This window comes from Chroicocephalus ridibundus, chromosome 1, assembly GCF_963924245.1.
Source record: "Chroicocephalus ridibundus chromosome 1, bChrRid1.1, whole genome shotgun sequence".
Taxonomy (NCBI): Eukaryota; Metazoa; Chordata; class Aves; order Charadriiformes; family Laridae; genus Chroicocephalus; species Chroicocephalus ridibundus.
The window spans coordinates 95,345,806-95,373,375 of record NC_086284.1 but is presented as its reverse complement, the minus strand read 5'-3'; the positions used below and the strand labels follow the sequence as shown (position 1 = coordinate 95,373,375).

General features: G+C 37.5%; 1 protein-coding gene across 1 annotated transcript in view; it reads left to right on the top strand.

Moving 5' to 3' along the window:
- Window positions 1-27,225, top strand: part of RPGR (retinitis pigmentosa GTPase regulator) — a 47,130-nt gene extending 19,905 nt beyond the window's left edge. The window contains exons 7-14 of the mRNA XM_063343832.1: window positions 7,652-7,810; window positions 16,223-16,378; window positions 16,924-17,048; window positions 18,193-18,375; window positions 18,718-18,880; window positions 20,207-20,313; window positions 22,139-22,204; window positions 23,229-27,225. Coding sequence (XP_063199902.1) covers window positions 7,652-7,810; window positions 16,223-16,378; window positions 16,924-17,048; window positions 18,193-18,375; window positions 18,718-18,880; window positions 20,207-20,313; window positions 22,139-22,204; window positions 23,229-25,697 — 3,428 coding nt within the window. The 3' untranslated portion in view covers window positions 25,698-27,225. The remainder of the gene's footprint in view (window positions 1-7,651; window positions 7,811-16,222; window positions 16,379-16,923; window positions 17,049-18,192; window positions 18,376-18,717; window positions 18,881-20,206; window positions 20,314-22,138; window positions 22,205-23,228) is intronic.
- The last annotated feature ends 345 nt before the right edge of the window (window positions 27,226-27,570 follow it).

Here is a 27,570-nt window from a genome sequence, read left to right as displayed (position 1 = left end):
TTTTTTTATTATTTTCCTTTGGGCCCTTGTTGATAATTTTATTTGACTGATACTTTAACTATCATAGACATTTAGCGTTGGACATCCGGGTTCTTTTTTACTGAATTGATCTTCTCTTGCACTAGTGTCAGTCTATATCCAGCCAGTGTTTAAAAACAAAGTTTACGCATTTACTCTGAGTGTACCATAGTCATACATTGTTTTAGCTATGAAGTTAGCCATTAAATTATGAATTTGGAAGTTCTGCAAGCTGAGTCTGTTTGAGTACAAATGTAGTTACCTTATTTTTCTCACAGCCTAGTGAGGAAGGAAGTCAAGGTACTATGCTGTTAAAAGATTTTGCTCAAAAAAATGTGGTTCTTTTAGTATTATGTGGATTCTTTTTTCATTTATGGAAAACGCTTGTAGGGCTTGTTGGACTGCCTCAGAATGGTGGTTCACATTCTCAGTATTCTGCCTCTGAGTGCTGGTAGAACAGCAAAATAGATAATTATGGAGTATTTGGAATATTCATATTACGGGGATAGGTGGTTTTTTTCCCCCCCAGATTGCCATTTGGTCGTTGAATTATGCCTTGCAGTATGTTTAAATGTTTGCCTAGCACAGGGAGTTTTCTGTTTATTTTTATTGTATGGTTTTGTCTTGTGTACTAGAAATTAGAATCATTAGTGTTATTTTTAATATATACTTTTGGAGGAAATACCTGGAAAAGAAAGTGGCTCTGTATTTCCAGAAATGAAATTTGAACTATTCAGGTGAGTGTATAATCTGTATTAATTCCCTCAACATCAAAAAAGTATGCCAGAGGAACTTTTTTTAGATTGTGTTACTATGGAAGAAATGAGAGAAACACTGTGTATGCAAAGCTTTCAACACCTGTAACTTACCTATACTGTACTTACATAACTATAGACTTACATAACTATACTCTAAAATTACTATGTTTTGACCTTTTAAACATGACTTGTACATAAAAAGCATCAAATTATATACTGTCTTTAATAGTAAAGCGTAGTTGCAGAATGTAGGACTTGATGCATGTTGCTGGGTGAACTGATGAGCATGGCACCATATGGTTCCCTTTCTTAATATATTTATGTTTGACATAAGCTGTATACTGGGTAGGCAAACTCTTAGGAACACAGGCCGATCTGGGTTAAAACTAAAATGTGGTTAATGAGGATGCTAGAATACAGAGTGTGGTCACAGAGTGCCCTCTCCAGGGCAGGATGTTCATTAATAAGCCACTATTGAGGAAAAAAGTGGTGAAAAGTGAATCCCAGCTTTTTTTCTTTTTTAAACTAAAGTTGTTATTTCTTTGAAACAGCTTGTCTTCTAAAAGTTTTTAGTGGGCATTTGTCTTTAAGGTGTTTAACTACTATAAAATGAAAAGTAGAGTGGAATCCTGATGCAAACCTTTGGTAGATAAAAGCATATTTTATGGAAATTGTATGGCATTGAGTCATCTGAATTTGTACTTCAGTTCTACAAAGTTTCTCAAATCTAGTAGTTCCAAAAAGATGATTTATTACCTTTCTCACTTTTGCTTTTTAGAATGCCTTCTTTGCAGATGATAATTCAACTATTAAACCTGTCAGAGTCATCTGTATTCTACCATGTACATGAGGGCCTCACTAATGCCTAAAGTACTTGTAGAATAGAACAACAGAATTTATCCTGAATTATTTTTAATAAAAAACACTTCTGAAATTTAGACTAGGCACAACCACAGGCAATGGCTAGCTCATTTCCATATGCAAATTAGGAGGCTGGTCTGGTTACTCACTTCATGTTGGAAAGATGATTATTTGCTCCATTTTCCTCTCAATTTGCATTCTTCAAAGAGTTCCACTGAAAAGAAGTTTTTAGTTTATAGCTTCCAGCCCTCTTGAGGTCTTTAGGACTTTTTCCGAGTACCCATTTCCTTTCCTTTCTTTTTGCAGACTTGGGATGTTAGGTCTCCATATTAGAGGTATGTCTCAAACAAAGCAACAAAGAAAGAGCAACGATGTTGAGTTGTTATACAGATCTTTGCTTGATTAGTCTTTGACCACACTCACTCAAGAGGGCAACGATTTTTCAGAAAGTATTAATCTTGGCAAGCATTTATAGCTCATTTGTTCACCCAAGGAGATGAAGAACAGGAAAAGCCAATTTATCTAACCAGTACTCTGGTGTCTACAGCAGAGTTACATTCATGGAGCCAGAAAGGAATTGAATATATTAGACCTCTTCTGATGTTCCCCCTGCCTGAACTGTTACTGTAAACAAGGTCAAGATAGCTTCTCACAGATGTCTTTTCATAGAGAGCTTTGTGGGTTGCTTGCATTCCCTTTTTTAATGTATTTTGTCGTTATTTTTAAGGACCAGTTTTAAAGATCAGCCATTCCACAGACACTTCCATGCTCAGAATTTCAGCGTTTGAGGTGGTTTCAATCAATTTGGTCTTGAATAAACACTTTCTTTTTTTTTTTTTTTCTTTTTCACTTCTCATTTATTTCAAGGATCACAGAGTGATCCGGTTCTTTTGTCTTCTGCCCTTATTTGCCACCAGCCAGATCTCTTATCTTTGCTCATCTGCAGTACGTGCGTTTGCCTTTGAGTTCTCTTGCCATTTCCTTGACATGCTCCTGTGACCTAAAGTTTAGTGATACAGAAAATGTGCCACACTGGGGGACGTTCAACATGTGAGAATAGGACTCTCATGAGAGGAGGAAATGAAATAACCAGGTTCCATTGTGAACAGGGTGTCCTTAAAATGCAGATGTACTGCACACATACTGTACTCAAAATTTATCTGGGTTTGACTGGATTCTTTTTATGCTTGATAGCTATTCTTCCTAGTTTTTAGACTACTGTTTGCCTTAAAGGGATGTCTAATGTATTCAAAAATTGCTTTAATAAATGGGTTTATCTTTGTTAGCTGGATTATTAAGTTGAAAAAATGTAATAAACTTGATTAGTTTGGGAAGTCAGTGGAAGCTTGGCCATTTGAATCTCTAATCCTATTAATTAGATTGTGATTGGATTAATATTTGCAGTGCAGTAGTGTTTTAAAAGAAATGCTGGTCTCTTCAAAGAGAACCGCGTTAGTAGTTAGCTCCCAAGTGCTTTTGGGGGTTTATCAGCTTGTTTCTAGAAATATGTGGCAAATCCAAGAGTATTAAAACAATGCTTACCTTCCAAAAACTAGAGGGTTCATTTTGTGGTTGGGTTTTTTTTGTTTCTTTTCACTTAGAATCCCTAATAAAATGGGGATTGTCAATGGAATGTTTTGGTTATAGAAAGCCTTACATTGCAGTTTATTTTTTGTTGTTAATTGAGCTACTGTTTTAGGATAGAAAACTGATGCTGCTGCAAATAATTGCAAAGTATCAGCCTGTTCAGAGTATAAGGACGTAGGCATAAGGATAAAGATCAGAATTAAAACAGAAGATCAAACTGAACTAGAAGCCTAAACACAGTCCATAGTTTAGAAATGAAATGAAAGATACTTTTCTGCAGCTGTGATCATTTACTGTTTCTTAAAAAACAGGCAGATTGAAATGACTGCAGAACACCTCTTAGAAAAGAAGTGTAGAAGAATACAGCAAAGGTATTTCTGCACAAATACATGCAGGTAAATGAAGTATTATAATATTATTGGTGTAGTTTGTGTGTGCAGGAAAGAAAGTGTCTGAATGATAGAGAAAATAAGGACAGCTGGGAGGACGGGGTTACACCTCTGATGATGATAGTTGGAAAATATGGCTGCTATCCTCTTTCATTGTCTTGCTGAGAAGGGTGTAGCTCTGTGAATAGATCGTGGGTGGCTACTCTTAATAGCCTGAGCCCTGTGAAACCCTGCAGGAGGCTTGACATTCAGTAAGATTGTCAGTCCCTGATTGTCTCTCTGTGCAGTTAGAGCATTCACTGACGACAGTAACTCCAGTTGCTAGCCTTAGTGGCACAGGAGCGTGGTACTTGAAGAATCTGTGCTGTTGTGAGAGGCAGAATTGATCTTGGAAAATATAGAAACAATATAAAATTGTCTGGGGTTTCTTTGACTAAGGCAGAGGCTTGTGAACTTTACGAATAAATATTGTGCCGTAACAGTTAGGTTCTAAATCTTTGGTGGAAGTGCTGGGTTGCAGCTTTACGTTGAGGCTTAGGACCCATTTCCCATTTAAAGCAGGAATTCAGCTTTTATGAAAAAAAGTCCTTTCTGCGGTTTTTGCACTTTGAGCATGTTATACATTTTCTTCAGAATTGTCAAGTTAATTGATAAATTTATGCATTTAAATAATTTTGAAGCTGATTTATCTGAAAAAATGCATAGTATCTTTTTTTTGGTCCTGAGTGAACTTTACCATAAGAGACATGCTTAGAATCATAGAACCATAGAATGGTTCTGGTTGGAAGGGACCTTAAAGATCATCTAGTTCCAACCCCCCTGCAGTACGCAGGGACATCTTCAACTAGATCAGGTTGCGCAGAGCCTCATCAAGCCTGGCCTTGAATGTCTCCGGGGATGGGGCTTCCACCACCTCTCTGGGCAACCTGTTCTGGTGTTTCACCACCCTCATTGGAAAGAACTTCTTCCTAATGTCTAATCTAAACCTACCCTGCTCTAGTTTAACACCATTGCCCCTCGTCCTGTTGCTACATGCCCTTGCAAACAGCCCCTCCCCAGCCTTCCTGTAGGCCCCCTTCAGGTACTGGAAGGTTGCTATAAGGTCTCCCTGGAGCCTTCTCTTCTCCAGGTTGAACAACCCCAACTCCCTCAGCCTGTCTTCATAGGAGAGGTGCTCCAGCCCTCGGATCATCTTCATGGCCCTCCTCTGGACCCACTCCAACAGGTCCATGTCCTTCCTGTGCTGAGGGTCCAAGAGCTGGATGCAGTATTCCAAGTGAGATCTCACCAGAGTGGAGTAGAGGGGCAGAATCACCTCCCTCGACCTGCTGGCCACGCTGCTTTTGATGCAGCCCTGGATGTGGTTGGTCTTCTGGGCTGTGAGCGCACGTTGTTGGCTCATGTTGAGCTTCTCATCAACCAACACCCCCAAGTCCTTCTCCTTCAGATTCTCCGTATAGTTAAAATTAATTGAAAACCTATCTTCAGGCTTCCCTTGAAGAAAATAGATAAGAATTTAGACCCTTTTTTTTTGCTTATTGCGAACTGTCTATACCAAAGGTAACATACATCACAGATGAGCATGACTGCTCCAGCATCACTTCCTCTGAGAGGATGGGAGGAGAAGCAGTGCTTTATTAAAAGACATAGTAGTTCAAGGGTTTTCAGAATGAATCGAAGCCCTTCTGATGGAGGGTCCTGACAACAGCAGTCTGTGCTGCTCTGTTCTGTGCACCCACTGCTGTAGTCACCCTTTAGCACAAAGTAATCCAGAGCCAAGTGCCACAAAGAAAAAAAAACAGATATTGCTCGCAAAAGAGTTTTCCAGGAAAAACGTTTTGAATCTAGTTTATCTATTGGATTTATCAGATGTCTTAAATGAAAATGTATTAATAATTAGTTGTCCCATAGTTACACAAAATGAAGATGCAGTTTTGCAACCTGAAATTCTTGCTGAGTTTTTATTCATGCAAAAGGAAATTTTAAACAAGTGTATTGCCAGGCTGAAGTTCAGGAAGATTCAATAAAAATAATACATTTCTTACTGACACCAGTTTTGACTTTCTTGTCATCAGAATTAAAAATTCAAAAAGATAAAATTCCTTTCCTGTCTTGGCTTGGTTTGCCGAATTTTTAATAATTTTCAATTTTGAATCTTATCCTTACATTTTTATTAACTTGGTTTTAGTAATTTGACTAATCTCATTTGCTTTTTAAGAATGCATATGCAGCTTCATTTTTTTCTGTTTTACATTTTTATTCATAGGTTTACTTTTAGCTCTTCCATATTTCCTGTTTCTGTGTAGGCTTATTTTTTTGGTTGTTGCCATTGTCTTTAATTTCCCAAATTTTAAGTTGTGGCTGACAAAGTGCAAGGAAAAAGCAACAAATGTAGCAGCTATGCAAATTGGGGGATATTTGCAATAGTAATAAGCTTTTTTTGTTATGCTCGGCCTGTGTTCAGGGGAGAGAGGAATGGGCTTCTCAAATGGTGAATCCTGAGCGCTTAAATAAAGCTTCTGCTTTAAAACTGTCTTTGAGCTCCTCTGTTTTCATTGTCTGTGGGGAAAGACCAGCATTTCTAAGGTTAGCCTAGTTTTCATGTTGGCAAGGAATTCATCGCTTTTAACTAAGAATCTCTCAGATACTTGTGCATCGTGCAATAGCAGTGCCTCTAAATGCTACGCAAGTACATTTGTGAACGCTTAATGTAGCCCTCTGAAAATACTAGATGTATCCCTCTGAAAGTAAAAGTACATTTTGTACTGAAATACAAATCTGTGTGTTTCCAAAAATGTTGTAGATGGGTGCTTCTGATGCCTGAGCTTTAATAACGGAGTGTATGTCTGGGGTTTGTTATTATCTTGATTTCTTGATTATGTAACTGTAGCTCTCCCTTCGAATTTCCTTTAGCAGACAGCTCCTACGCTGGTTTAGACGTTTCTTTGTCTTGGACTAGCTCCATGTTAGAGTTTTGTGTATCCTTGTGCTTTGTTATATCCAACTGGGATTAAAAGTCAAACTTTTTCTTACATAATAGTGTATGATGATTTTTTTGGCAAGTAATTTCAAATTCAGATTGTGGGCCACAATTTGGTATGAGGATAGTACTCCACAGATAATCTTTTCAGGACTGGAGGACACTCAGCTATTAACTTGAAGCTTTCCTGGCAGTAAAGATGGTTTCTACCTAAACCTCACTCTGCCCTGCTAAAACAGCTGGTTGGAATAGCTGCACAGAAAATCAGAAATCATTTTTAACTATGATAGATGTATATATGGAATGCTGTCTGTAATACAGATGTACAGCAATGAAAAAGCAAAGGGAGTGATTGGAAAAGAGAAAACAATGGAAACTTGAAAGTAAAATGAATTACCCAAATTTAGGATTGAACAGTTTTTGAACTGGATTCTTAAAAAGTCTGGGTGAATGAAAAAGGTCTTCTCATATGATTATCTAGCAGGTCAGAAAGAAGTTAGAGGAAGAGATCTGTAAAGACCTCTCAATATTTTTTTGAACTTCATTCTGGTGGAGTTATTGCTATGGAATCACTGCTGTATTCCTGTTGTTGGATATACAGGTCTCTTCTTGCTCTCTACACCAAACAGTTTCATATCATTTACTCTGCTTTTTGCCTTTTTTTCTCTCTATCTTACAAGAAAAAAGTGTGGATTTTCCATCAAAATTCCATGCAAAACCATTTTCTGTTTTAATTGATATTCTTAACAGCAACTTCAGTTGACATAAATGCTGATTACAGAGGGAATTAACCTCTCAGAAGGATATATGTGGTTTTGTTTTTCCTTTGTCTAGATTCCTTGCAAGCTAAATTTTGTGGTTCTCATCGTGGAGAGGGGCTAAAATTTAGCCCCTTCTTTTTCCATCAAAGCAGATTGCTTTGCACAGCTCTCTGGACATTATGTTCAATTATTCCATGATGTTCATACACTTTTCTATCTTACTGATTTGTGTCTGCAGTCTTGACAACCCATCCTTACTTCATGCTGGAAGTCCCACTCTGTTCTGTTTTTACACAGGAGATGGTGAGCTCTATACTTTTGGAGAACCTGAGAATGGGAAACTGGGATTATTGCCTGAACAGCTGAAGAACAATAGAGTCCCACAGCCTGTACTGGGAATTATGGAAAAGGTGAATAAGGTTGCTTGTGGTGGAGAACACACAGTGGTGCTAACAGGTATGCAATTTAACTGGCTTTTTTAAAAATAAACTCAATTTACTTTAAAGAATTTACATCCCACTAAAGTGTAAGCTGCTGTAGTGATCCTAACTGGAAGACCACTGTACATCAAGGAGGTAGAAATCCATGTAACAGTTAACCCAAGTGCAGGCGTGTGCTGTGCTGTGCTGCGCATGTAGTTTGACATTCAGGCCTGTGCTGAGCATATCCCTTTGCTGGAGGATAAACTTTTCCAGCTGGTTGTAACAGAGGAGCTAACAGGCAGCTCCTGTGTGGTACCAGTGGTTACACCACCTGCCCGTCCTTGCCTTTATCTAAACCTTCAGCAGCAAGTTCCCATGTGAATGTCCTTTTTATTTGACAGTATAAGCAATGAATAGGGTTGTTTTGTTTGTGAGAGAATCCTGTAAGAGCTCAAATGACCAAAATGGGGTAACCTTCCACACATGGGATCTGTGTAGCATGCTGTGTCTGGATGTAGGCCGGTTCGATTCCACACAGCTCAGGATTTCCAGCATCTGAAGAGCTGTTAAGATTGTTGACACTATCTTCTTTTTCTTTATAGTGTTAGCTCCAATAAATAGCATTTTAAGAGATACTGTACAGAGTCTGAGCGCCCTTTGTACTGGGATTGTAACAAGGCAATGCAACACAGATGGTCGGTGTTTCTGTCCTCTGAGGAGCTTGAAAGCGGTACTGAGGGGTGTGTGTGTGGAATTTTAGAGGAAAGCTTCCATTCTGTAGTAAACTTAAATGACCTTGAATATTTAGGAAGGTGTTTAGGAAGTCACTTTTCAAGTAGCTCTTTGTTAATAGTGATGGAGATGCACAATCTACTGGATGCCTAAATGGATTAACTATCTCTTTTGTGACGTAGAGTTTGCCTGTGACTTTAAGCAGAATCTTTAACATACGTATAAAACTAGTACGAATATAGACATTCAACATATTGTACAAGTTATAAAAATCAGTAAATACGACTGTTATATACTAGTTCACAGGTTTGTATGTGTAGTACTTGGAAGACAAAATATGGTGTATATTACTGTACTATTAAATAGTTGTGGCCCAATGATAAATTAGCTTTCAAAGAGATATGCAAAGCATTGATAGCTATTTATTTACACAAGTTCTATCCTGAACTATAGTACTATCGAAGAAGGAAGGGGGAGTTTGACTTTGCCTACAGATGATTTAAAAAATACCAGCTTTGACTCGTAATGAAATCCACAGATGTATAATATGCCTGTAATTAATCTCCTACCCAAATGCAAAAACTATAAAAACAAGTAGGAGGTATAAATATATATAAATATTGGTCCTTAAATCTGTATTTTGAAAATGCTAAAGCCATCTCTTGTCAATCTAGTGGAGTGCCTTCAAGGTTATGTAATCAAAATACCTAAAATATAAATTGATAATCTAACTGAAATTATATGTAATATGATGCGGTATTGTACTGCAAGCCACTGGAGAGGGTAAAGGTGGAAGTGATGTGCTGGGAACGGTTATGGGTAATGATGAGTCAAGCTGCAAGATTCTCAATAGGTTAAAACTCCTTTGGGAAAACTAAGAAGAGGAAATAACAGTAGCCAGTCCAGGAAATAATGCAAACATTTGTCTACATTTCAATGCCTTTGTCTCTTTTCTTCCACCAGAGTCTTACCCTGGCAGTATTCTATGTCATAAAATAAATTTCTTTAGATGAAATCAGATTATCATTATTAGGAAAAAAATTACCATAAATTTTGGGGCAGCAAATGTATAAATTGTAGCATTATTTTGTGGGTTATGAAGTGAAGTTCTGCAGAACAAATTTGATTATCATTATTGATTGTTTTTTTAACTATAAATCTGAAGCCAACCAATAGATACTTTGTTTTAATAGTATTTCATGCGATAAAATTTCATTATAACAAATTACCGTTAGAGAGATTTAGTAGGAAGACATAGACCTGGATGACATCAGCATTATAGTGAAATCTGTACAAGAGCTAGAACAAAGAGGCAAAATATAATGCCAAACCCCAAATATAGTGGAGAAAACACCATAGTAAGTCGGTGTCTTAGTATGTAAGATTTACTTGCCTGTGGAAATAGATTTTGTAGTAGAAGGCAAATGAGAAATTCAGTGCTGACTTAGCTGGCAGGCAATGGTCAAAGTGCTGAGTGCCAGAAGATTCAGTTGGGTCAAGAGAAGAAGAAAACAATATCCTCCAACAAAATACATTTTCCTAAGGAGTAATAGTTGTTGTGATGAGTGAAAGGTCAGATAGATGTTTATTAATGTAATTCAACTGTTATTAAATAGGCTACAGGTATGAACTTCTGCGTAAGACACTTTGAACAAAAGAGTAGAGGATAATGGAAATACTGTCTCAAGTGAAAGATACTTCATCAGGAGTGTTGACGTACACAAATTTTTCTGTTTCAAAAGAAGATCTGGCAAAAATGCTTGGGGAAAAAATTGGGAAAAGAGATAGATTTGTATACTAATCATTTAAGAAGTGAGTGTAGCATACATGCATTATAGGGTTTGCAGCAGAAACTTAACTTGAAATCAGTACTGACGCCTACATTGCATCTTGAGATGAAGTGGCGTGACCACAAATTGAGAACTCTGATGAGAGATGTATCTTTAATGAGGAGCAGAAACATTCATACCTCTTCTAAGCTCATTTTCCTAAAGTAAGAACATAGTACAAATTGGAAGAAATCCTGAATTTCATGTAGTCTTCTGTGAAAATATGTGCTGTTTGGCTTTAATAACACAATATATACTGATGCAGTTTCCATCTTTTCAGGGTCTTTCCAGTTTTTCAGGGTGTGTCATTTCAGTCTTAAAAAACAATGAGTGAGTGTCTGAGTTTTGTATATTCCCATGTTTCATCTATCTCATTTAATATAGGAATAGAATAGGAAAAATGTCATATGGAGAAACTGTTGCACATCTTGGCTCGTTTCTCGTCATCAGTTCTACTTAGGGTTTATCAAATTAGAAGAAAGCATAATCCAGTTATTTTACTGAGTACGAGGCAAGTTTCTTCCTGACTCTCATACATAATTAGTCTATTCCAAAGCACGTCATTTGATTTCATTTTTATGACTGTCTTATCTATTCTATTGGCAATTTTGTATGTTAAGAACCACTGTTATCTGGGTTATTAAATCAAACTACTGTTTGGAATCTCTCCAGCAAGTATCAGAGTAAATGATAGAAAGTATATATTAAAATAATTCCGTTTTTTTTCTGTGAAACTCCAGAATGGGAAACTCAATTTTTTTTTTTCCCAGAGAACAAAAAATTAAACTGTTGAGAGCAATGATTAGGAAAAAAACGTTTTAAAGATACAAGGGTTTAGAAATGTTGAATATGGTATTGGAAACTGTCTTCTGTACAAGTCTTATTGTTGTCTTTAATATTTGCAGTTGTTCTAGAGAATAAACAAAATCGCAGTTAAAAGTTCTATCATGCAAAAACTTTCTCTCACTGTAGCAGCACAAACCTATTAATTACATGACAGTCTATCAGCCAGTTCAAGAAGATCGTATCCTCATCCCAGATGACTTCTCTCAGAGACTACAAAAACCTGCACCCACTACCCACAACGCTAGCCAGTGCTTCCTACTGAAAATGAAAGCTGTTGGTATTGTTTCAAAAGAAACACGAGAGAGCAGCAATCCCAATTTGCGTACTTGGTCGATAAAGCTTTTAAAAAAGTAGAGTAACAATAACTTGTGAATCTAGAAATTGGAGAAGAAACGGATGATTGGGAGTGGCCTTAATATCCTCCTTTTTTTCAGATGATGACAGATCCTCTGGGAATAATCCTCTGTATGAAAGGAGATGTTACCTCCTTTTATTCTCTGAAGGGAGGGAGTCCTTCGAGAATAGATCGTTTGACATAACAATGCAGCACATCAGTGCATTAGTATGTAAAATGTTGGATTTTTCATCTTCTGTCTCAAGTTCTTTTAAAAAGAAAAGAAAGTCAAGATACCCTTTTGACAGCAAATGAAAAGGATAAAAAAACTCTACCTTTTCATGACAGAACTGACTGTTCAAACCATATACCATTATCTAGATTTTTCAAGCCATTTTTAAGTCTGTATACTATTTATGCTGAAATCCCCAAATCCAATTACTAGCTCTGGTAAAACTGAGTATTGTGTTGACAGCTTATTTTTACAGTAATATTTTTCGGCATAAACTGTTTAAAAATAAAGCTATAGTAAGAGTGAATAGCCCATAGACATAATAGTAGTAGTAGTAGTAATATTAATACTAATAATTATTAATAATAAAGTTCAAGGGAAATGAATCTACGCAGAAAGATATAAGCGTATCTGCCTGTTTCTGGCTTTCTTCTGTGGATTTTTGACTTTGTCTATAGCCTTAAATACATCGCAAGGAATGCGTGAATCTTAAAAACACTCTTGGAGCTCACTTGGTTCTTTTCAGTAAATAGCATGAGTTAAAAACAAATATGAAAGCTGTATGCATTTTTGCCAGGGCAACGGTCCTGCAGATTAAAGAGCTGTCATATACTCCAGAAGATGCGTGCAGAGGTGGAATATAGATGGTTACAGGGGAATGTGGCCGTTCATCTGAAAAAGAAAATGTGGGAAGAGGAAGCAGTCCTGGCGCTCAAGTGCTGGAGGTCACTTGGAACAGTGAAACCATTGGCTTCTGTGCAGGCTCTGAAACCATTTCTCTTCATCCCTCAAGGGCCCTTCTCATGGGAGAGGCAGCAGTTCCTTCCTGGAAGCCAAGGCAGGAACTGGGTGCTGCTGGTATGCCTGAGCCTTTCTCGTGATTCACTGATGCACAGGCGGCAGTACTGCGCTCTAGTTCTGCCTTGACCATTCTACAGGAAAGTGTATCAGCAAAAACCCCCAAAACCTGTTTTTCTGTGCTGAGCTGGCTCACCTCATAGCCAGGTGGACAGCAGAGATGGTGCAAGTGGAGACTGAAGAGAGAGAATGGGAGAGCGAGATCTGCCCTTTTGCTGGCAGTACATTTAATTTGTGTCGTCCAACCATATCCTTACTGGGACTGAGGACAGTAAGAAGGTGATGGGGGGCTGTATCCGCTGTTGGATTCGTGCTGTTAGCAAATTCATTTGCAAATTCAAGCTCAGAATGATGAAATTCACCACTCTCATTTTATCACTAAGTCTATGGATGGTTTGTCAGAGATTTCTCTTTCCACGTATTTATAAAGACAAATTGGAGGAAATATCTCATTTCTGCTAAATGAGATTATTAGTGAGGTTTGGCCTCACTTCTGCACCAGAGCACTGAATCATTTAGGAAAGGTGCAAGGTTTTTGTCTTCCTATGCCTTGATAATTAACTAACAAGCGAATTTTAGGAGAAGCAAAATTTAGGCGCCCCTGGTCTGTAGGGGCAGTAGAAAAAATCATTCTTCTTACAAAGGCACTCTAACCTGGCTTTGGATTGGCGTGTTCTCCTCATTGTCACTAGAAATTGGGAAAAGAAAATAATTCACTGTAGTTCTAAAGTTATAATTTGGGAACGTCTCCCTCTAAACACCAATGCCTTTAGAGGTCTAACTTGTTCTATGAAAAAGGCATTACGTGTTCCAAGCGAGTCTTAAGAATAATATGAAAAAACTCCAACTTTACTCAAAATAATTATGTTAATCAGTAAAACCATATAGTTTGAAAATTAGAAGATCTGACAGTTTCCAAAGAGATATTATATAAATGCAGTACTTTTAAATAGAATTTATGGAATAAGCCATTTACTAAGTGAGAAAGCCGTTTACTAAATTGAAGATGAGACTTTGGTTTGCCTACAGAAAGTTCCTGTCTTCCAGGAGCAGTTTCTTGATTCTTATGCAGAGAGTCTAAATGTTACAGAAAATGTCATACTTGTTTTACTTTTTAAAGATCCTGAGGTGGTGTTGCTTTCTTGCACTGAAATTTCCAGCAGAGGGAGCTTTACTATTACATTTAGTAAAAAAAAAACGGCTTTACTGAGTATTTTTCATCTACGATCTGAAAAATTATGAGACCATTGGGGTTTTTTTATGCTGTGAATTCATGATGTCTTAACATGGAACAATTTAAAAGGGCCAGAAAGGGCAAACCCTTTCCTAGAAAGAGTATTTCCATACATAGTGTTACAGTATTTCATCCTGGTTCCTTTGAAATCGGAAAGTTCAACATAAGTTGCTAAGTGTACTGTGGTAGTAATATGGAATCTGGTCTGTTCTCTGCTTTCTCCTTCCTTGATAGTAGTGAAGGATTAATTTGGGGGAACGGCATCCTAATTTGTTTTTAATATTTCTCCAGTTTGTTAATGCTCTGAGAATTTGGTTGCACAGTATTAACTACATTTGTGGTGCTGAAACTTACTTTGCTATTGCAGTGGCCTTGTTTCCTCAACACAAAGAAGTGCTCAAAAAGCAAAGATTGTCCATCGATTGTTGTTCCACACATTCAGCTGTGGCTACCCATTCCTCTTGGTTTTGAAGGTGATGAGATTTTTCACCTGATGGCATCTGCACAGCAGGAGCAGGCGTACTCTGCACCACGTTCATGACAATGATGTAATGATCATAGAATCATAGAATCTTCATGGTTGGAAAGGACCTTTGAGATCATTGAGTCCAACCATACACACACAAAAAAACCCCCTACAATCTCTGCCACTAGAGCATGCCCCGAAGTGCCAAATCCAGATGTTTCTTAAATGCCTCTAGGGATGGTGACTCAACCACCTCCCTGGGCAGGCTGTTCCAGCTCCTGACCACTCTTTCAGTAAAGTAATTCTCCCTAATATGTAATCTAAACCTCCCCTGCCACAACTTCAGACCATTTCCTCTGGTCCTGTCATTATTCACCTGGGAGAAGAGGCCAACACCCACCTCTCTCCAACCTCCTTTCAGGTAGTTGTAGAGGGCAATGAGGTCTCCCCTCAGCCCCCTCTTCTCCAGACTAAACATGCCCAGCTCCCTCAGCCTCTCCTCATATGACCTGGTCTCCAGACCCCTCACCAGCCTGGTAGCTCTCCTCTGGACACGCTCCAGCACCTCAATGTCCCTCTTGTACAGAGGGGCCCAGAACTGAACACAGCACTCGAGGTGAGGCCTCACCAGTGCCGAGTACAGAGGCACGGTCACTTCCCTGCTCCTGCTGGCCACGCTATTCCTGATACAAGCCAGAATGCTGTTGGCCTTCTTGGCCACATGGGCCCACTGGTGGCTCATGTTAAGCTGGCCGTCCACCAGCACCCCCAGGTCCTTTTCTGCTGGGCAGCTTTCCAGCCACTCTTCCCAAGCCTGTAGCATTGTCTGGGGTTGTTGTGACCAAAATGCAGGACCCGGCACTTGGCCTTATTAAACCTTGTACAGTTGGCCTTGGCCCATCGATCCAGCCTGTCCAGGTGCCTCTGTAATATACTGCTTCCAAGTCTCAGTTCTTTATGCTTCATGTAGAATATCTTTTATATAATAGAGAATATTTTATTCTCAAATCTTTCACAGGTTTTCATAACAATATTTCAAGTTGTAACTAGTACTTCTCTAGCTTTTCCTTTGTTGCCTACATGCAGAAGAAAAAGGGACAGAGAATAAAATTCCAGGAAAACTTCTCCGTTTCCCAAAAAAACGGTAGTCATTGTATTTCCCTTTTTAAGCATGATCTCATTAAGATTTCCAAGCTTCACAGTCTTCCTCTGTTGTGATGGAATGCCAGGGATGGACACACCAAGAATCTTTATTGCTTTGGAGAAGCTCTTATTCTTTTTCCTGGCACAGACAATCCATTAAATAGACAACATATAAATGTGGAAAGATGATTATTCTGTCACAAGATAACACAATTATAGTGTTCTCTGTACTTAATGCAGGGCTCATTTGGTAGCTGAACAGAATACCGAAACCTATTCTGTTAGCGTTCCAGTCTCTTCTTACATATGAGTTAGTATTGGTTTAACCAGGTCTAGTCTATTAAATTTAGGATCATACAGCGTACATGCAGATAACCAGAAATTAAGATGAGACTATTCTAGTTGAAAACACACATACAAGTAAACACTGTGGTCTCGAATTAATTGCAGTGTGTAAACTCCCATAAATTTTTTGTTGGCTGATATTTTGTGTACATGTGATCGGTGGATTAGTTTGCATTTATGTTAGAAAATATATTGCATATTGAACCATTCACAGTTCTTTTCTGTATGCTTTTTAGTGCTTCACTGCCTGGGGTTTTTTTATTTATCTTGTTCTTAACTGATAATTTAATTGATTAGTTGGTACATTTTTTAATTGATAAAACATTGCTTTTTTGATGCTGATGTCATTTCATAAACGGCTAATAGAAAGCAGGTTATAATGTATATATCAGCATATTTGTTGTTAACTTTGCCTGTACGTTTTCAGAGACAGATGTATATACTTTTGGACTTGGACAGTATGGGCAGCTGGGCCACGGTACTTTAATTTTTGAAACTTCAGTACCAAAGTCTGTGAAACACTTGAGGAGGCATAAAATATGTCACATTACATGTGGGGAAAATCATACTGCTGTCATTGCAGGTATGTAAGCGAAAAATTCTGAAATGCACTTCCAGTGATTCTCTATTATACTGTAAAATCTTTCTTTATGAAATGAGCAGTAGAAGATATTTGCAGACTTACTAGTTCTACAGGTTAAGTGAGCTAGTGAGAAGGCCAGATTTGATATTAGGAATTTCTGATTCACAGCCATGCCATGCATAGTTCTGTACATGCTGTCTCCTGGGGAATTCTGACCTCATAATCATGCCTTGCTAACAAGTATTCTAGTTTAGAAGCCTTTGTCTTGCTATATAATTTCAATCGTAGTGTTTTCTTGTTGGTTTTTTTTCCAAAATTGTCTAGACTAACTCTGATCTCCGACATTACTTTGACTGAAAATATATATATTTTTGGATCATATTCATCAGTTGAAAATCTGAAAATAATTGTTCAGGTTTTGCTTTTGGAAGAGAAACATTCCTCACTTGCATGGCCTTTTACTTCTATTGTAATGCTTTTGTGCTGGTTTTCTGCTGAATCCTTGTTATTAATAACATCCCTTTTTTTTTTTTTCCTATATACAGAGAATGGCCTCATGTTTACTTTTGGAGATGGGCGACATGGCAAGTTAGGACTTGGAGAAGAGAATTTTACAAATCAGTTTGATCCCACTCTATGTTATAATTTCTTGAGGTTCACAGTCCTTTTGGTAAAACTTCTGTTCATGCTTCTCAGACATCAAAACTTTTATATTTTTATGAAACATGGTATTAATGAGAGTTGAAATATCATACATTTTTTTCTACAACATTTAATTAGTAGACAACACGAATTGAAAGAAAAAGGAAATTATATTTACTTATCACACTGTTCATTTAGTTTAGAATGTACTTGGCTTGGACTACACATATAGACTGCATTGTAGGGTTTTATTCAGTAGTGTTGTGCTATAGTGTTTTTGTGTATAGAGCTGGTAGTAGCCTATAAAATTAAATATTTGTTGCTCTTAGATTGTTGGCAGTAGGGGGGAAACTAATATCTGTTCTGAAAACACCAGAGTGGCATCTTTTAATTTTAATGATTATTTGTGCAGTGGGATGTTTATTAAATCTTAGGAAAATTTGAGGAGTTGCTTTTTTGAGTCCAAATGGAATGAGACAGGAGAAATACAGTTTTCTTTGAAGGGCATTGCTTTAATCTGTTTCCTGAGGTGTTTAAGAAATAAGTATCACAGAATTGCCAGCATCAAAAATACAAACATGACACAGGATTGAGCAAAATTTGGGACTAAGTCTGTGGCTCACTTCTGTTTGTTTACTGGACTTAGAGTTTAAGGAAGTTTTATCAGAAGTGGTAAGGGATTTAAACTTTTTAGGAAGTGAAACATCTGATCTTTATGTAATTATACTTTATCTGTTGGAGGATGTAGGACTTCGCATTACATTTTGTGGATTTTGTGATAAAGTATCTAGGTTTGTATCACTGAAGTTATCAGTATTGCCCACATTTGACTTGCATAAAAATAATTAGCTCCAATCACTTCAAAATCAGTGGAAATATCTTTGCTTTCTTCTGTATCAATAATTTGATAGACCTATCGTGTGTTCTGTTCAATCCAAATATGTTGTATTTAAGTAGGAAGAAATGAACATAGATCACTAGTCATTAGTAATTGTAATTACATACTTTTATCTTGCTAACGTCATTAGGAGCTAAATTTGAAGCACTTTGACATCTCTTACTTTTGTTATGGTTTTCTTAATCTCTAAGTCCCTAGAGACGATTGTAAGAAAATTAGATCCTTGTATTGATACTTGCAAACCAAATAAGCAGACCCTTTTTTGGTGCTATAGGTTGCTTGTGGTGGTTGTCACATGCTAGTTTTTGCTGCTCCAAGACCTAAAGGATCTGAAGAAACACTCTTAGACGATTTATATGAGAGCCGTTTGACTGCTACTATATCTAAAATGAGCGGAGACCCACTACTAACAAACACTTTACAACTAACATCGGCACGAATGCGACGTCGAGAGAGGGTAAATTCAGAGCTGTTTAGAGTTGCCATACTTGTTTTAGGAAACAAAATAACTTTTAAAACTAAAATCACAGCATACACCCGGCAGATAAATATAACTCCTTAAAATGCGTGTTTAATTTTAATGTATAAAAAGAAGAATTAATATCTACACTGGCCCCAAAATCCTGCTAGATCTCTCCACTTTTAAAAAATAATTAAAATATTCAAGAAATTGAAAGTTACAACACAGTTACAACACTGTACCATCAACTAAAGGAAAATACCACTGTTAAATGTGAGAGGTTGCTTACATTTTATTCTTCTACTTTTATTCTCTTTTTTTTTTTTTAATCTTCTAAAGGAGAAGTCACCAGAACAGTTTATTCGAATGGCACGAACTCTTCCTCCACTGGGAGAACGGTTCTTAAACTCTTCATTGCCTGTGACTAGCAACACTAGCCCACTCTGGTTTTCTGCACCAAGTCTTCCTAAAGCTGAACCTGTGAAAAGAGACCATGAAAAAGGTGAAGTGTCCCCACATCTTGTTGCTGTTTTCTGAGAACTATGTAGTTTGGCTTTCATCATTCATAAACAAATGCTCAGTTTGATCATGAAAGAAGGTTTAAGTTCAGTCTTACCTCAAAAGGTTCTGTCAGAATGCAAATGTGAAAGTCGAAACATGCATACAAGAAATTGCCTCACATGTGATTCATGTTTGGAAAATGTGCTTAAGCATTTAGAGGAGGGTTGAGTGAAAGAAAAGCAACTTCTGAATTGTACCTGAGGTTCCTCAAACCTGTAGAAATGTGACTTCACAAAAATACTGTAAGATTAGTAACCACTTTCTCCATTTTCATGAAAGAAAAAAAGAATTACAGAAAAAAATTGATAAGGAACAGTTGTAAAGACACAGGAAGGCCTACAAGAGACCTTGGATAAGAAAAGAGGTCTACCAATTCTTATAGGAGTTTTCTTCTTCACTTGGAAATGCAAAAGTACTCTTCGCTCTCTGTTATCTAAGATAATAAGGATTTGCAATATTCTAGCTACGGCAAAAGCCTGGGTAACAATGATACTGATACAGTGCTGGACTTTCGCACAGATTTTCTAGAGCAGTTCTGGACTTCATCTGGGTTCCTGGGCATGTGTGATTTCCTGGGAAGAGCAATGCTGAAGATTGCAGAATGCAATGCTCAGATTTATTGGAGAGTCAAATCCAATTTAAAAGTAATTAATTCAGTTAGAATTAAGGTGATTATTTGTAAAGCTGCCAGCATGTCCATTAGCATTCTCATTCCAGGAAAGCAATGCAGTGAAATTTGAATTGCCTTTAGACTCTTCTGAGGCCTAAAACCAGAGGTTTTGTGCCACATGAAACTGGTCATACACCTGATGAACTTGAGGTGAACCTGAAAATGGTGTAGATACATTTTTATGATACTGCACTGGAGTTAAACTCACTGTCTCTCCATCCATTACACAGATAATGTGCAATGTAGATAATACGACTGCAGTTAATTTAGTCTAATTGGTACACTATTATTAAAGAGATTATCCAAAAGAAGCTTTGTTCCGTGTAATATTGATGCTTTGAAAGCCTGCAGAAATGGCCAAAGATCTACAGTGCATTAAGACCAGATTGCTGAGCTACCTCTAATGTTAATACTGACAAAAAGGAGGTGGAAGTGTTTCTGCTGCGTCTTAGGCTGGAGGAGTGAGGAATCTCAGGACTTCAGTCCCATGTCAGTGAAATAGAGAGAATCTCTGTTTTACAAGAGTCGGGTCTTCTGTTTGCTATATATCACTGGTTCCTATAGTATTTGTTTATTTCCCCCTATTTTACCTTAAAGAAAAGAATCATCAAAAAGAGAAACCTGGTGAAGGCTCTGCAGAAGAAGATTCAGATAATGAAAATAACGACAGAAACCTTGGAGATACAACTGACATCCTAAATATGGTAATATATTCCACTAATGAATCTGTGATTCAGTAGTTTTTATGCAGGGGAAGAACAAAGCAGCTAAATCATGTTTCAGGTTCTAGTACAGAACTCCTGGCTAGCAGAGAACATTGTATGGGGCATCAAGAAATACTGATATACTGTTAAATGAGCATGCATCATCATTATTCAATGCTAAAGTTTGTTTTAATTTTCCAAGTAATGTCGTATTATGCGATTCAAGCAGTCCAAATAGTGCAGCCCCTCCCCAGCTCTGGGTATCAGAAGGAAAAGGAGAAGGACACTGGATACCACATGGTGATCTTTATCTCTGACCTTCCTCATCTTGATGATTTCCAAGAAAGAGAACTGCAGGAAATTAAGCAGAAAGCTGTCTTTTCCTGTTCTGAGAAGAGCTTTTTTATTACAGGTGGATCATATTAAGGGGAAGACCAAAAGGCAGACATTTTGATTATTTGATGATTCCCAAGCATGTTCCTACATATTTCTCTTACTTAAAAAGTATATTCACCTTATCATTTGTACACCTTCACAAACATTTTGGTCTCTCGGCAGATCGGGCATGTCCTGGCCTTGGATGCAGTGCAGAAAGCATGTTAGTTTTTGTCTTTTTTTTTTAACTTCAACGGAATGGAAACAAATGAGCAACTCACTGTGGACTCTGCTTCAGATACGTTGTCAGTTATGCTGGACGAATTGCACATTTTACAGGAATTATTGCTTGTTTGCACTTAACAGTCCTTAGTAATTTAAAAATCTGTTTGTGCACACCATTTATTTAATAGTTATAAAACTTTCTTTTCATTTACAAGGGAAAAATTGTTTTCAGATATAATGCGTAGTGTGGCCTTCATTATTATAACATATTGCACACTTTTTGTGCTAGACTTCCTTCTCATTTTTGTACCGATTATGAATCAATTTTAAAACATCTATCAGAATGGAACAGTAAATTTGAAAAATTCTGTCTGGCAAACTTGTCAAAATACGAAGAAAAATGATTGCTCTTCTTGAATCTGAATGCAAATAATCTGTTACAGCATAGTTGTTTCAACTTTTCTCAATTGTGGCAACATACATCATATTGACAAGTGTGACAAGAGGAGACAAAACCTTTAATATCATATTGATGATACAAATTCTTGGGAGTCGGAGACCAGAACTGTCTGTGCTCACTGTGTTGAAAAACAATATGGTGGTTAAACCATAAGCAGGTAACAAACAGCAGCAGAGAACATCATCTTGTCATTTGGAGTATATGGGAAGGGATGACCAAAATCTCACTATACTTGCCCATCTAGTAGTATTCTACATTGCCTTGCCTTTTCTTTTTTCTTGCTTTATATAGAAGAGATAAAGGCATTAGATTCCAATGAAAATTTCTTCTATATATTTTATGTTTCTTTGAGCATGTTCTTTCAAGGCTGTGGTGTCAAACGGGATGTTAAGTTGAAGGTTGTGATGATAAGGGGTTAAGGTATTCTATTTGTAGCCACAACTTCGTGGTGAGTGGAAGGTGTATCTAAAATGTGCTGGTGGGCTGTAAGAGGGGGCGCGTAGCTTTCAGTCTCTACAGACAGTTTAGATGTTGACATCTGAGCTGGTTACCACTCTCTCTCTCTCTCTTGATAAGGAATAAATGAGGGAGTGGAAGTGAAATAGGTGAGTTGAGTGATTATACGGATTTGTCTCAACCTGACTATGCAACAGTATTAAAATGTTCATATAACTTAAAATAGCTCCGTTTAGTAGAACTGGGGTTTGATGCTGCTTTCCCTGTTAGTTATATTTATTTTTTTTAATAGAGATCTTATCTTTGCAGACACATGCAATGAAATTGAATCCCAGTGACCAGTCCTTAAAATTATCACCACTCCAAAAACAAAAGGTACTGTTACTAATTATATATGTATACACTTATACTGATGTTTAAAAGATCTATAAGTCACGTATTATCCTTGTAGCTTATTGTTTTGGTTTTTTAAAAAAAAGCTAGGCAAATTTTGTAGGCCGCCTCTTGCTAGTTTTCTGAATATCCCTGAGGTAAAATTATAAGAAGCTGACAGAAGTCAGAGAGAATTTGTGCATGCATATAGAACTCCTCATATCAAGCATAGTTTGAGATGACAGTATATAATACTTCACCAGTTTAAGGTGAACAAAAGACTACCATATACACTTTGTAACTTATGCTGGTAATATACATGTCTACTGGTTTGTTGATATTAAAATATTTTAATTGACTTTTAGGACACAATGTAAGTAAATATTTTATTTACAGAAATTCACCATGGAGTATAGTTAAAAGAGCAAAAATACTGGTTTTAATTATGAAATTAAAATACTTTTGCATTATCTTTCTGTTTCACTCCTAAAGTGATCTCAGCATTTCAGCATTTTGGTATATTTCCTTATAATTTTACTTTATATTAAAAAAAAAATCTGCAGAATTTGTTAAATAAGTTTAAAGCAGAAAGACAACAGATTTTCAGACTGACTAGAAAAAGCATAACAGTGAGCACATCAGAAGATTTCCCACGGGGGAAGGTGGAGGAAGGTGTAAGAGAACTGTAGTTCTTTCCTTCTGTTTGCACAGCCTCACACGTTGCATGTGCTCTAGCTTACGGGACATGGTACAGGCTGCACAGTTCTTGCATCCACTTTGAGTGCTTGGATAGTGAAAAAGCAGTAGTAGTACATTTATCATCAACGTAATGTTACATTCTTCTAGTATGTGCGGTTGTAAATTCATTTCATGTACAAGACTCTACCTTTTATCCTGTCTTTTAGTCCCCTCATACAAATTGTTTCTTTTATTGTTCTGATATTTTTGTAACCTTTTTCTTTTGCTGTCGTTTGTCCTTAATGCTTTCCTTCTTTCTTTTTAATTTTCTGCTTCTCACGTGGAATAGAAGAACAATAAAAATGTGAAACTGAAAAGAGATGGTAAGGGTGGGCTGAAAAACAAGGATTCTGATTTCATGAAGGAGGCCTCAAAAGACACTGGCTCTTTACAAAAGCAGTCTTCCCTTTCAGAATCACTGGCACAAGATTTAGAAAAAAGTGGTGCCTTTGCAGGGAAGCCTGTGGCCAAAAAAAATACAATGAAAGGTAAACCTGAGCATGCACAAAGTGTTAGTACTTTGAAAAGTGGTGTTCGACAAACTGCTAGATTAGTGAAAAGGGAAAAAGAAAATGTGGAAAATCCTGAATTTGTCAGAGAGGAAGTAACTTATAATCGCCCCACTGAAAAACAAATTCTGACTGAAAAACCAAGTTCTTCCAACAAAACCTCAAAAACTGTTAAATCTAAGCAATCCCTTAAAATAGATGTACTTCCATCTGCATCTAGGGATCGGCCCCAGTCTGATTCATTAATTGTACAAAAATACAATCCTATTACAAAGCAAGGAAGTCAAGAAGCAGTAGAGAGTCGAAACAAAATAAAGGATGTTGTTGAGAAATCTGATAAACGTGAAAGAATCTGTGTCAGAGAAGAAAGTAGTGAAGAGCATAGGGGTTTTAAAAGAAAGGATCAATTTTTAAAACAAATAGCCTTAACTATGTCACCATCTTCATCTGAGGAAAGTAGTAACGATCTTGCAAAATACGTACATAAGAGTAGGGAAAAAGAAGAGGAGTACTATGAAAACAGAGGGATCCAGAAGGCAATGAAAACAGTAGAAAATGTGAAAGATTTGGACTTAGAAAAAGACGACAGTGAGATTGAGGAGATACAAGCTACAAATAATGAGAAAGAATATGTAGAAGAGGCTGAAATAAAAAATCTGAATGAGGAGGAAACGAACTCTGAAACTAAATCTGATGAAGACAGGCAGTTAGAAACTAAGAATGAGGAGGAATCTAACCAAGAGCGGGAGAGTGAGGGCAGTGAAAAGGGTGAAAGTGAAAAAGAAAAACTAGATGAAACAGTTGACAGTGAAGGTGAACTAGAGGAGGAGGAAGAAGGGAGCAAGGTTAAAAAAGACAGAGATGAAGTTTCAGTAGAAAGAGAGGAAGATGAAGAGGGAAAAGATAATGAGGAAGAAAATGAAAGAGAGAAATCACAGGCTGAAAGAGACAGTGAGAATGAGGGTGCAGAAAAGACTGAAGAGATTAATCAGGAAGAAGGCAAAGAGCAAGAAGACGAGGAAGGCAGGCTGAGGGAGGAAGAAGAAATGCTGAGTGAGGGAGAAGAGGAGGATATGGAAGAGTATGCGAAAGAGGAAGACACTGAAAAAGAAAAGAAAGAACAGGTTAAAAGCGAGGGAAGAGATGAGAGTGAGGAAGGAGGTGAAGATACAGAGGGGGAGGAAGAAAAAGAGGTGGAGGCAGAAGAGGAAGGAGAAGATGAAAAAGAAAATGAAGAAGAAAAAGAAAGGGAGAATGAAAAAGACAAAGAGGGTGAAGAGGAGGAGTTAGAAGGATCATTGGCAGGGAGGGAAGAAGAAGAGTTGTCTGAAGAAGAACAGGAAGAGGAAAATGTGAATAGGAGGACTAAGGAGGTGGGAGAGGATGGAGTGGAAGAAGAAGGAGAAGAGGGGGAGGATGAAGTGGAAGAGGAAAGAGAAGAGGAGGAGGAAGAGGAAGGAGCAGAGGCAGAAGCAAAAGGGGAGGAGGGGGAAGAAGATGAAAAGAAGGAGGAAGAGGAGTGGGAAAATGAAGAGGAAGGTGGAGAAGAAGAAGAAGAAGATGAAGAAGAGGGAGAAGGGGTGGAAGAAGATGAGGGAGAAGGGGAGGAAGAAGAAGAGGGAGTAGAAGAAGGAGAGGGAGAAGAGGGAGTGGAGAAAGAAGAGGGAGAGGAAGGAGAGGGAGGGGAGGAAGAAGAGGGAGAGGAAGAAGAGGGAGGGGAGGAAGAAGAGGGGGAGGAAGAAGAGGGAGAGGAAGAAGAGGGAGGGGAGGAAGAAGAGGGAGAGGAAGAAGAGGGAGGGGAGGAAGAGGGAGGGGAGGAAGAAGAGGGAGAGGAGGAAGAGGGAGGGGAGGAAGAAGAAGGAGGGGAGGAAGAGGGAGAAGTGGAAGAGGGAGGAGAGGAAGAAGAAGGTGAAGAAGAAGAAGGGGAAGAGGGAGAGGAGGAACAAGAAGGGGAACAGGGAGAGGGGAAAGAAGAGGAGGAAGGGGATGTGGGAGAGGAGGAAGAAGAGGATGAGGGCGAGGAGGAAGAAGGAGAGGAAGAGGAAAAAGCAAAAGGTAAAAGAAAAAATGATAGTAATAAGCTTCCACAAAAGAAAAGCAAAACCAGGAAGTCGGGGAAGACGGAAAGTACTGCTTTACCAAACAGCTCTAAACAAAAAATGAAGTCCAAACAGCATGTAGCAAACGGTTTACATAATTCAGAACAATTTTGGAACAATGTGCTACCTCATTATTTAACACTAAAGTAGCAGGAACTACTGGACATGCAGTAAGCCTATTCAGGAAACTCTGGAACTATGTCAGATTGATTTTTATAACTTACAGTTTTTTTTAATGTAGTCAAAATATATTATTATGCATATATTTAAGTGCCAATTTCTTGAAAAGGACTGAAGAAAATGTTTAGATTTGGGAAGCTTTATGAGAGAAATCATATAAATTGTTGATAGAGTCATTTACACAATCATCTTTATCACGTATGACACAGATTTTAAAAAATAATTGCTGAGGAGGCAAAATGCGTTTGCCTCTTAATTAAATTATAATGTCATGCTGACAACATGAATTATACATTGTAACAGTGTAACCTTCTTTGCCTTTGCATCAGATTTCCTAAGGTAATGCTTTCATTTTAGTTCCGGGATAGCTTGCTTGTTAATGTGCCTTATACAAAAGAAGTGTCAGTAATACTATCATCAAAGATACATATTTTTAAATTTTGGTATCACTCTGTATTCCCCCTGCTTTCCTTATGCTCATATATTGGTAAAATTTTTGAGTACTCAGGGTAAATTAAAGAAAGGACAAGCTGCCAAATTTGCCTGGCAATACAAGCCTGGGTAAATGGTGGCCTGGGCTTTTTTGAAGGCCTTAAGGTTGATTTCTTATTTTGATGTCAGCACAAAATTATGTGCAAAAAGACAAATAAAAGTCTCAGAATCTGCCCTAGATTACATTAGAGTAAGAATGCATCTGTTTAGGCATAATTTTTGACTATCACATTTGGTGATTAGATGTAATTAAGAATTTGAAAATACACACCTGTAAAACATTATTTAGTTGTGTATACTGTGCAATAAACAAAAGATTCAGTATCTACCAACAAAAGACTAAATTACATTAGTCATCTAAGATTCTCGAGGAGGGGAATATACTTCGTTGCGGTGTGAAGTGTATGTTTTCAGGATAAGGGCCTAAGCTTCTCTTTGTTCGAGGAGGTTTGTGTTTTGCCCTCCCAAAAATCACTTCTGTGGTCTCCAAAAAGAGGATGATGTAATAAACCAAGAAGCCAGATGGAATAGAGGAGAAAAGGGCATGAAAGTCTGAATTGTTTTTGGAAAAGACAGAGTATGTTAATACTTCTGGAGTTTCCTTAAAATACACAAAAAAATCTTGCAAATTATTTTTGTGACTTCGTAAGATATTGCATTATTCTTTCAACTGTTAGTGTTTGAACTGGCAAAAGAAGGGATTGGCACTCATCATACAGTGTTATTACTTAAATACTGTGGGTGGTCTGAGAAATTTTTGTAAACAGATCTCAGTATTGACATTCCCTAGAAAAATAGCTATTTAAATCCCATTTGAAAATGAGGACAGGAGAAGAAAGGAATCAAAATGAATAAATGTCATTCAATAAAAATGTTAATAGAATCAATACTTATGTTGAGATTATGAAACATTTTTAATGTCGTTTTGTAAGATACTGGCATTAAACTACCTCTGACACAATGTCTCCAGCATTTATTTTCTAAAAAGGCTGTGGTAGATTAATAGTTTGACAGTAGATTCTAGTGCGGTTCAATCCTCCTTACCTCAGTCACCCCTTCCATATACCGCATTTGAAGGTAAGATCACTTTCAGTCACATGCTGTATGCCCTAACTGTAGCAAAAAGTTAGTCCAGTGACTGTATTTTGTCCCTGTAAAATTTCTTTCAAGCTTTGGGATTTTCTGGAATACATTGTCTTGACATCAGCATGTGTAAGTTGTCTGAAAAGGGTAAGTATCCTCATATTCTGATAGAGTGGAATGTTTTAACAGTTAAATGCACTTCCCCAGAAAACAGTGCGCTCTAACAACGGAGTCCTCTCCTATTTCTCACAAGTGCTGCGTTATCACT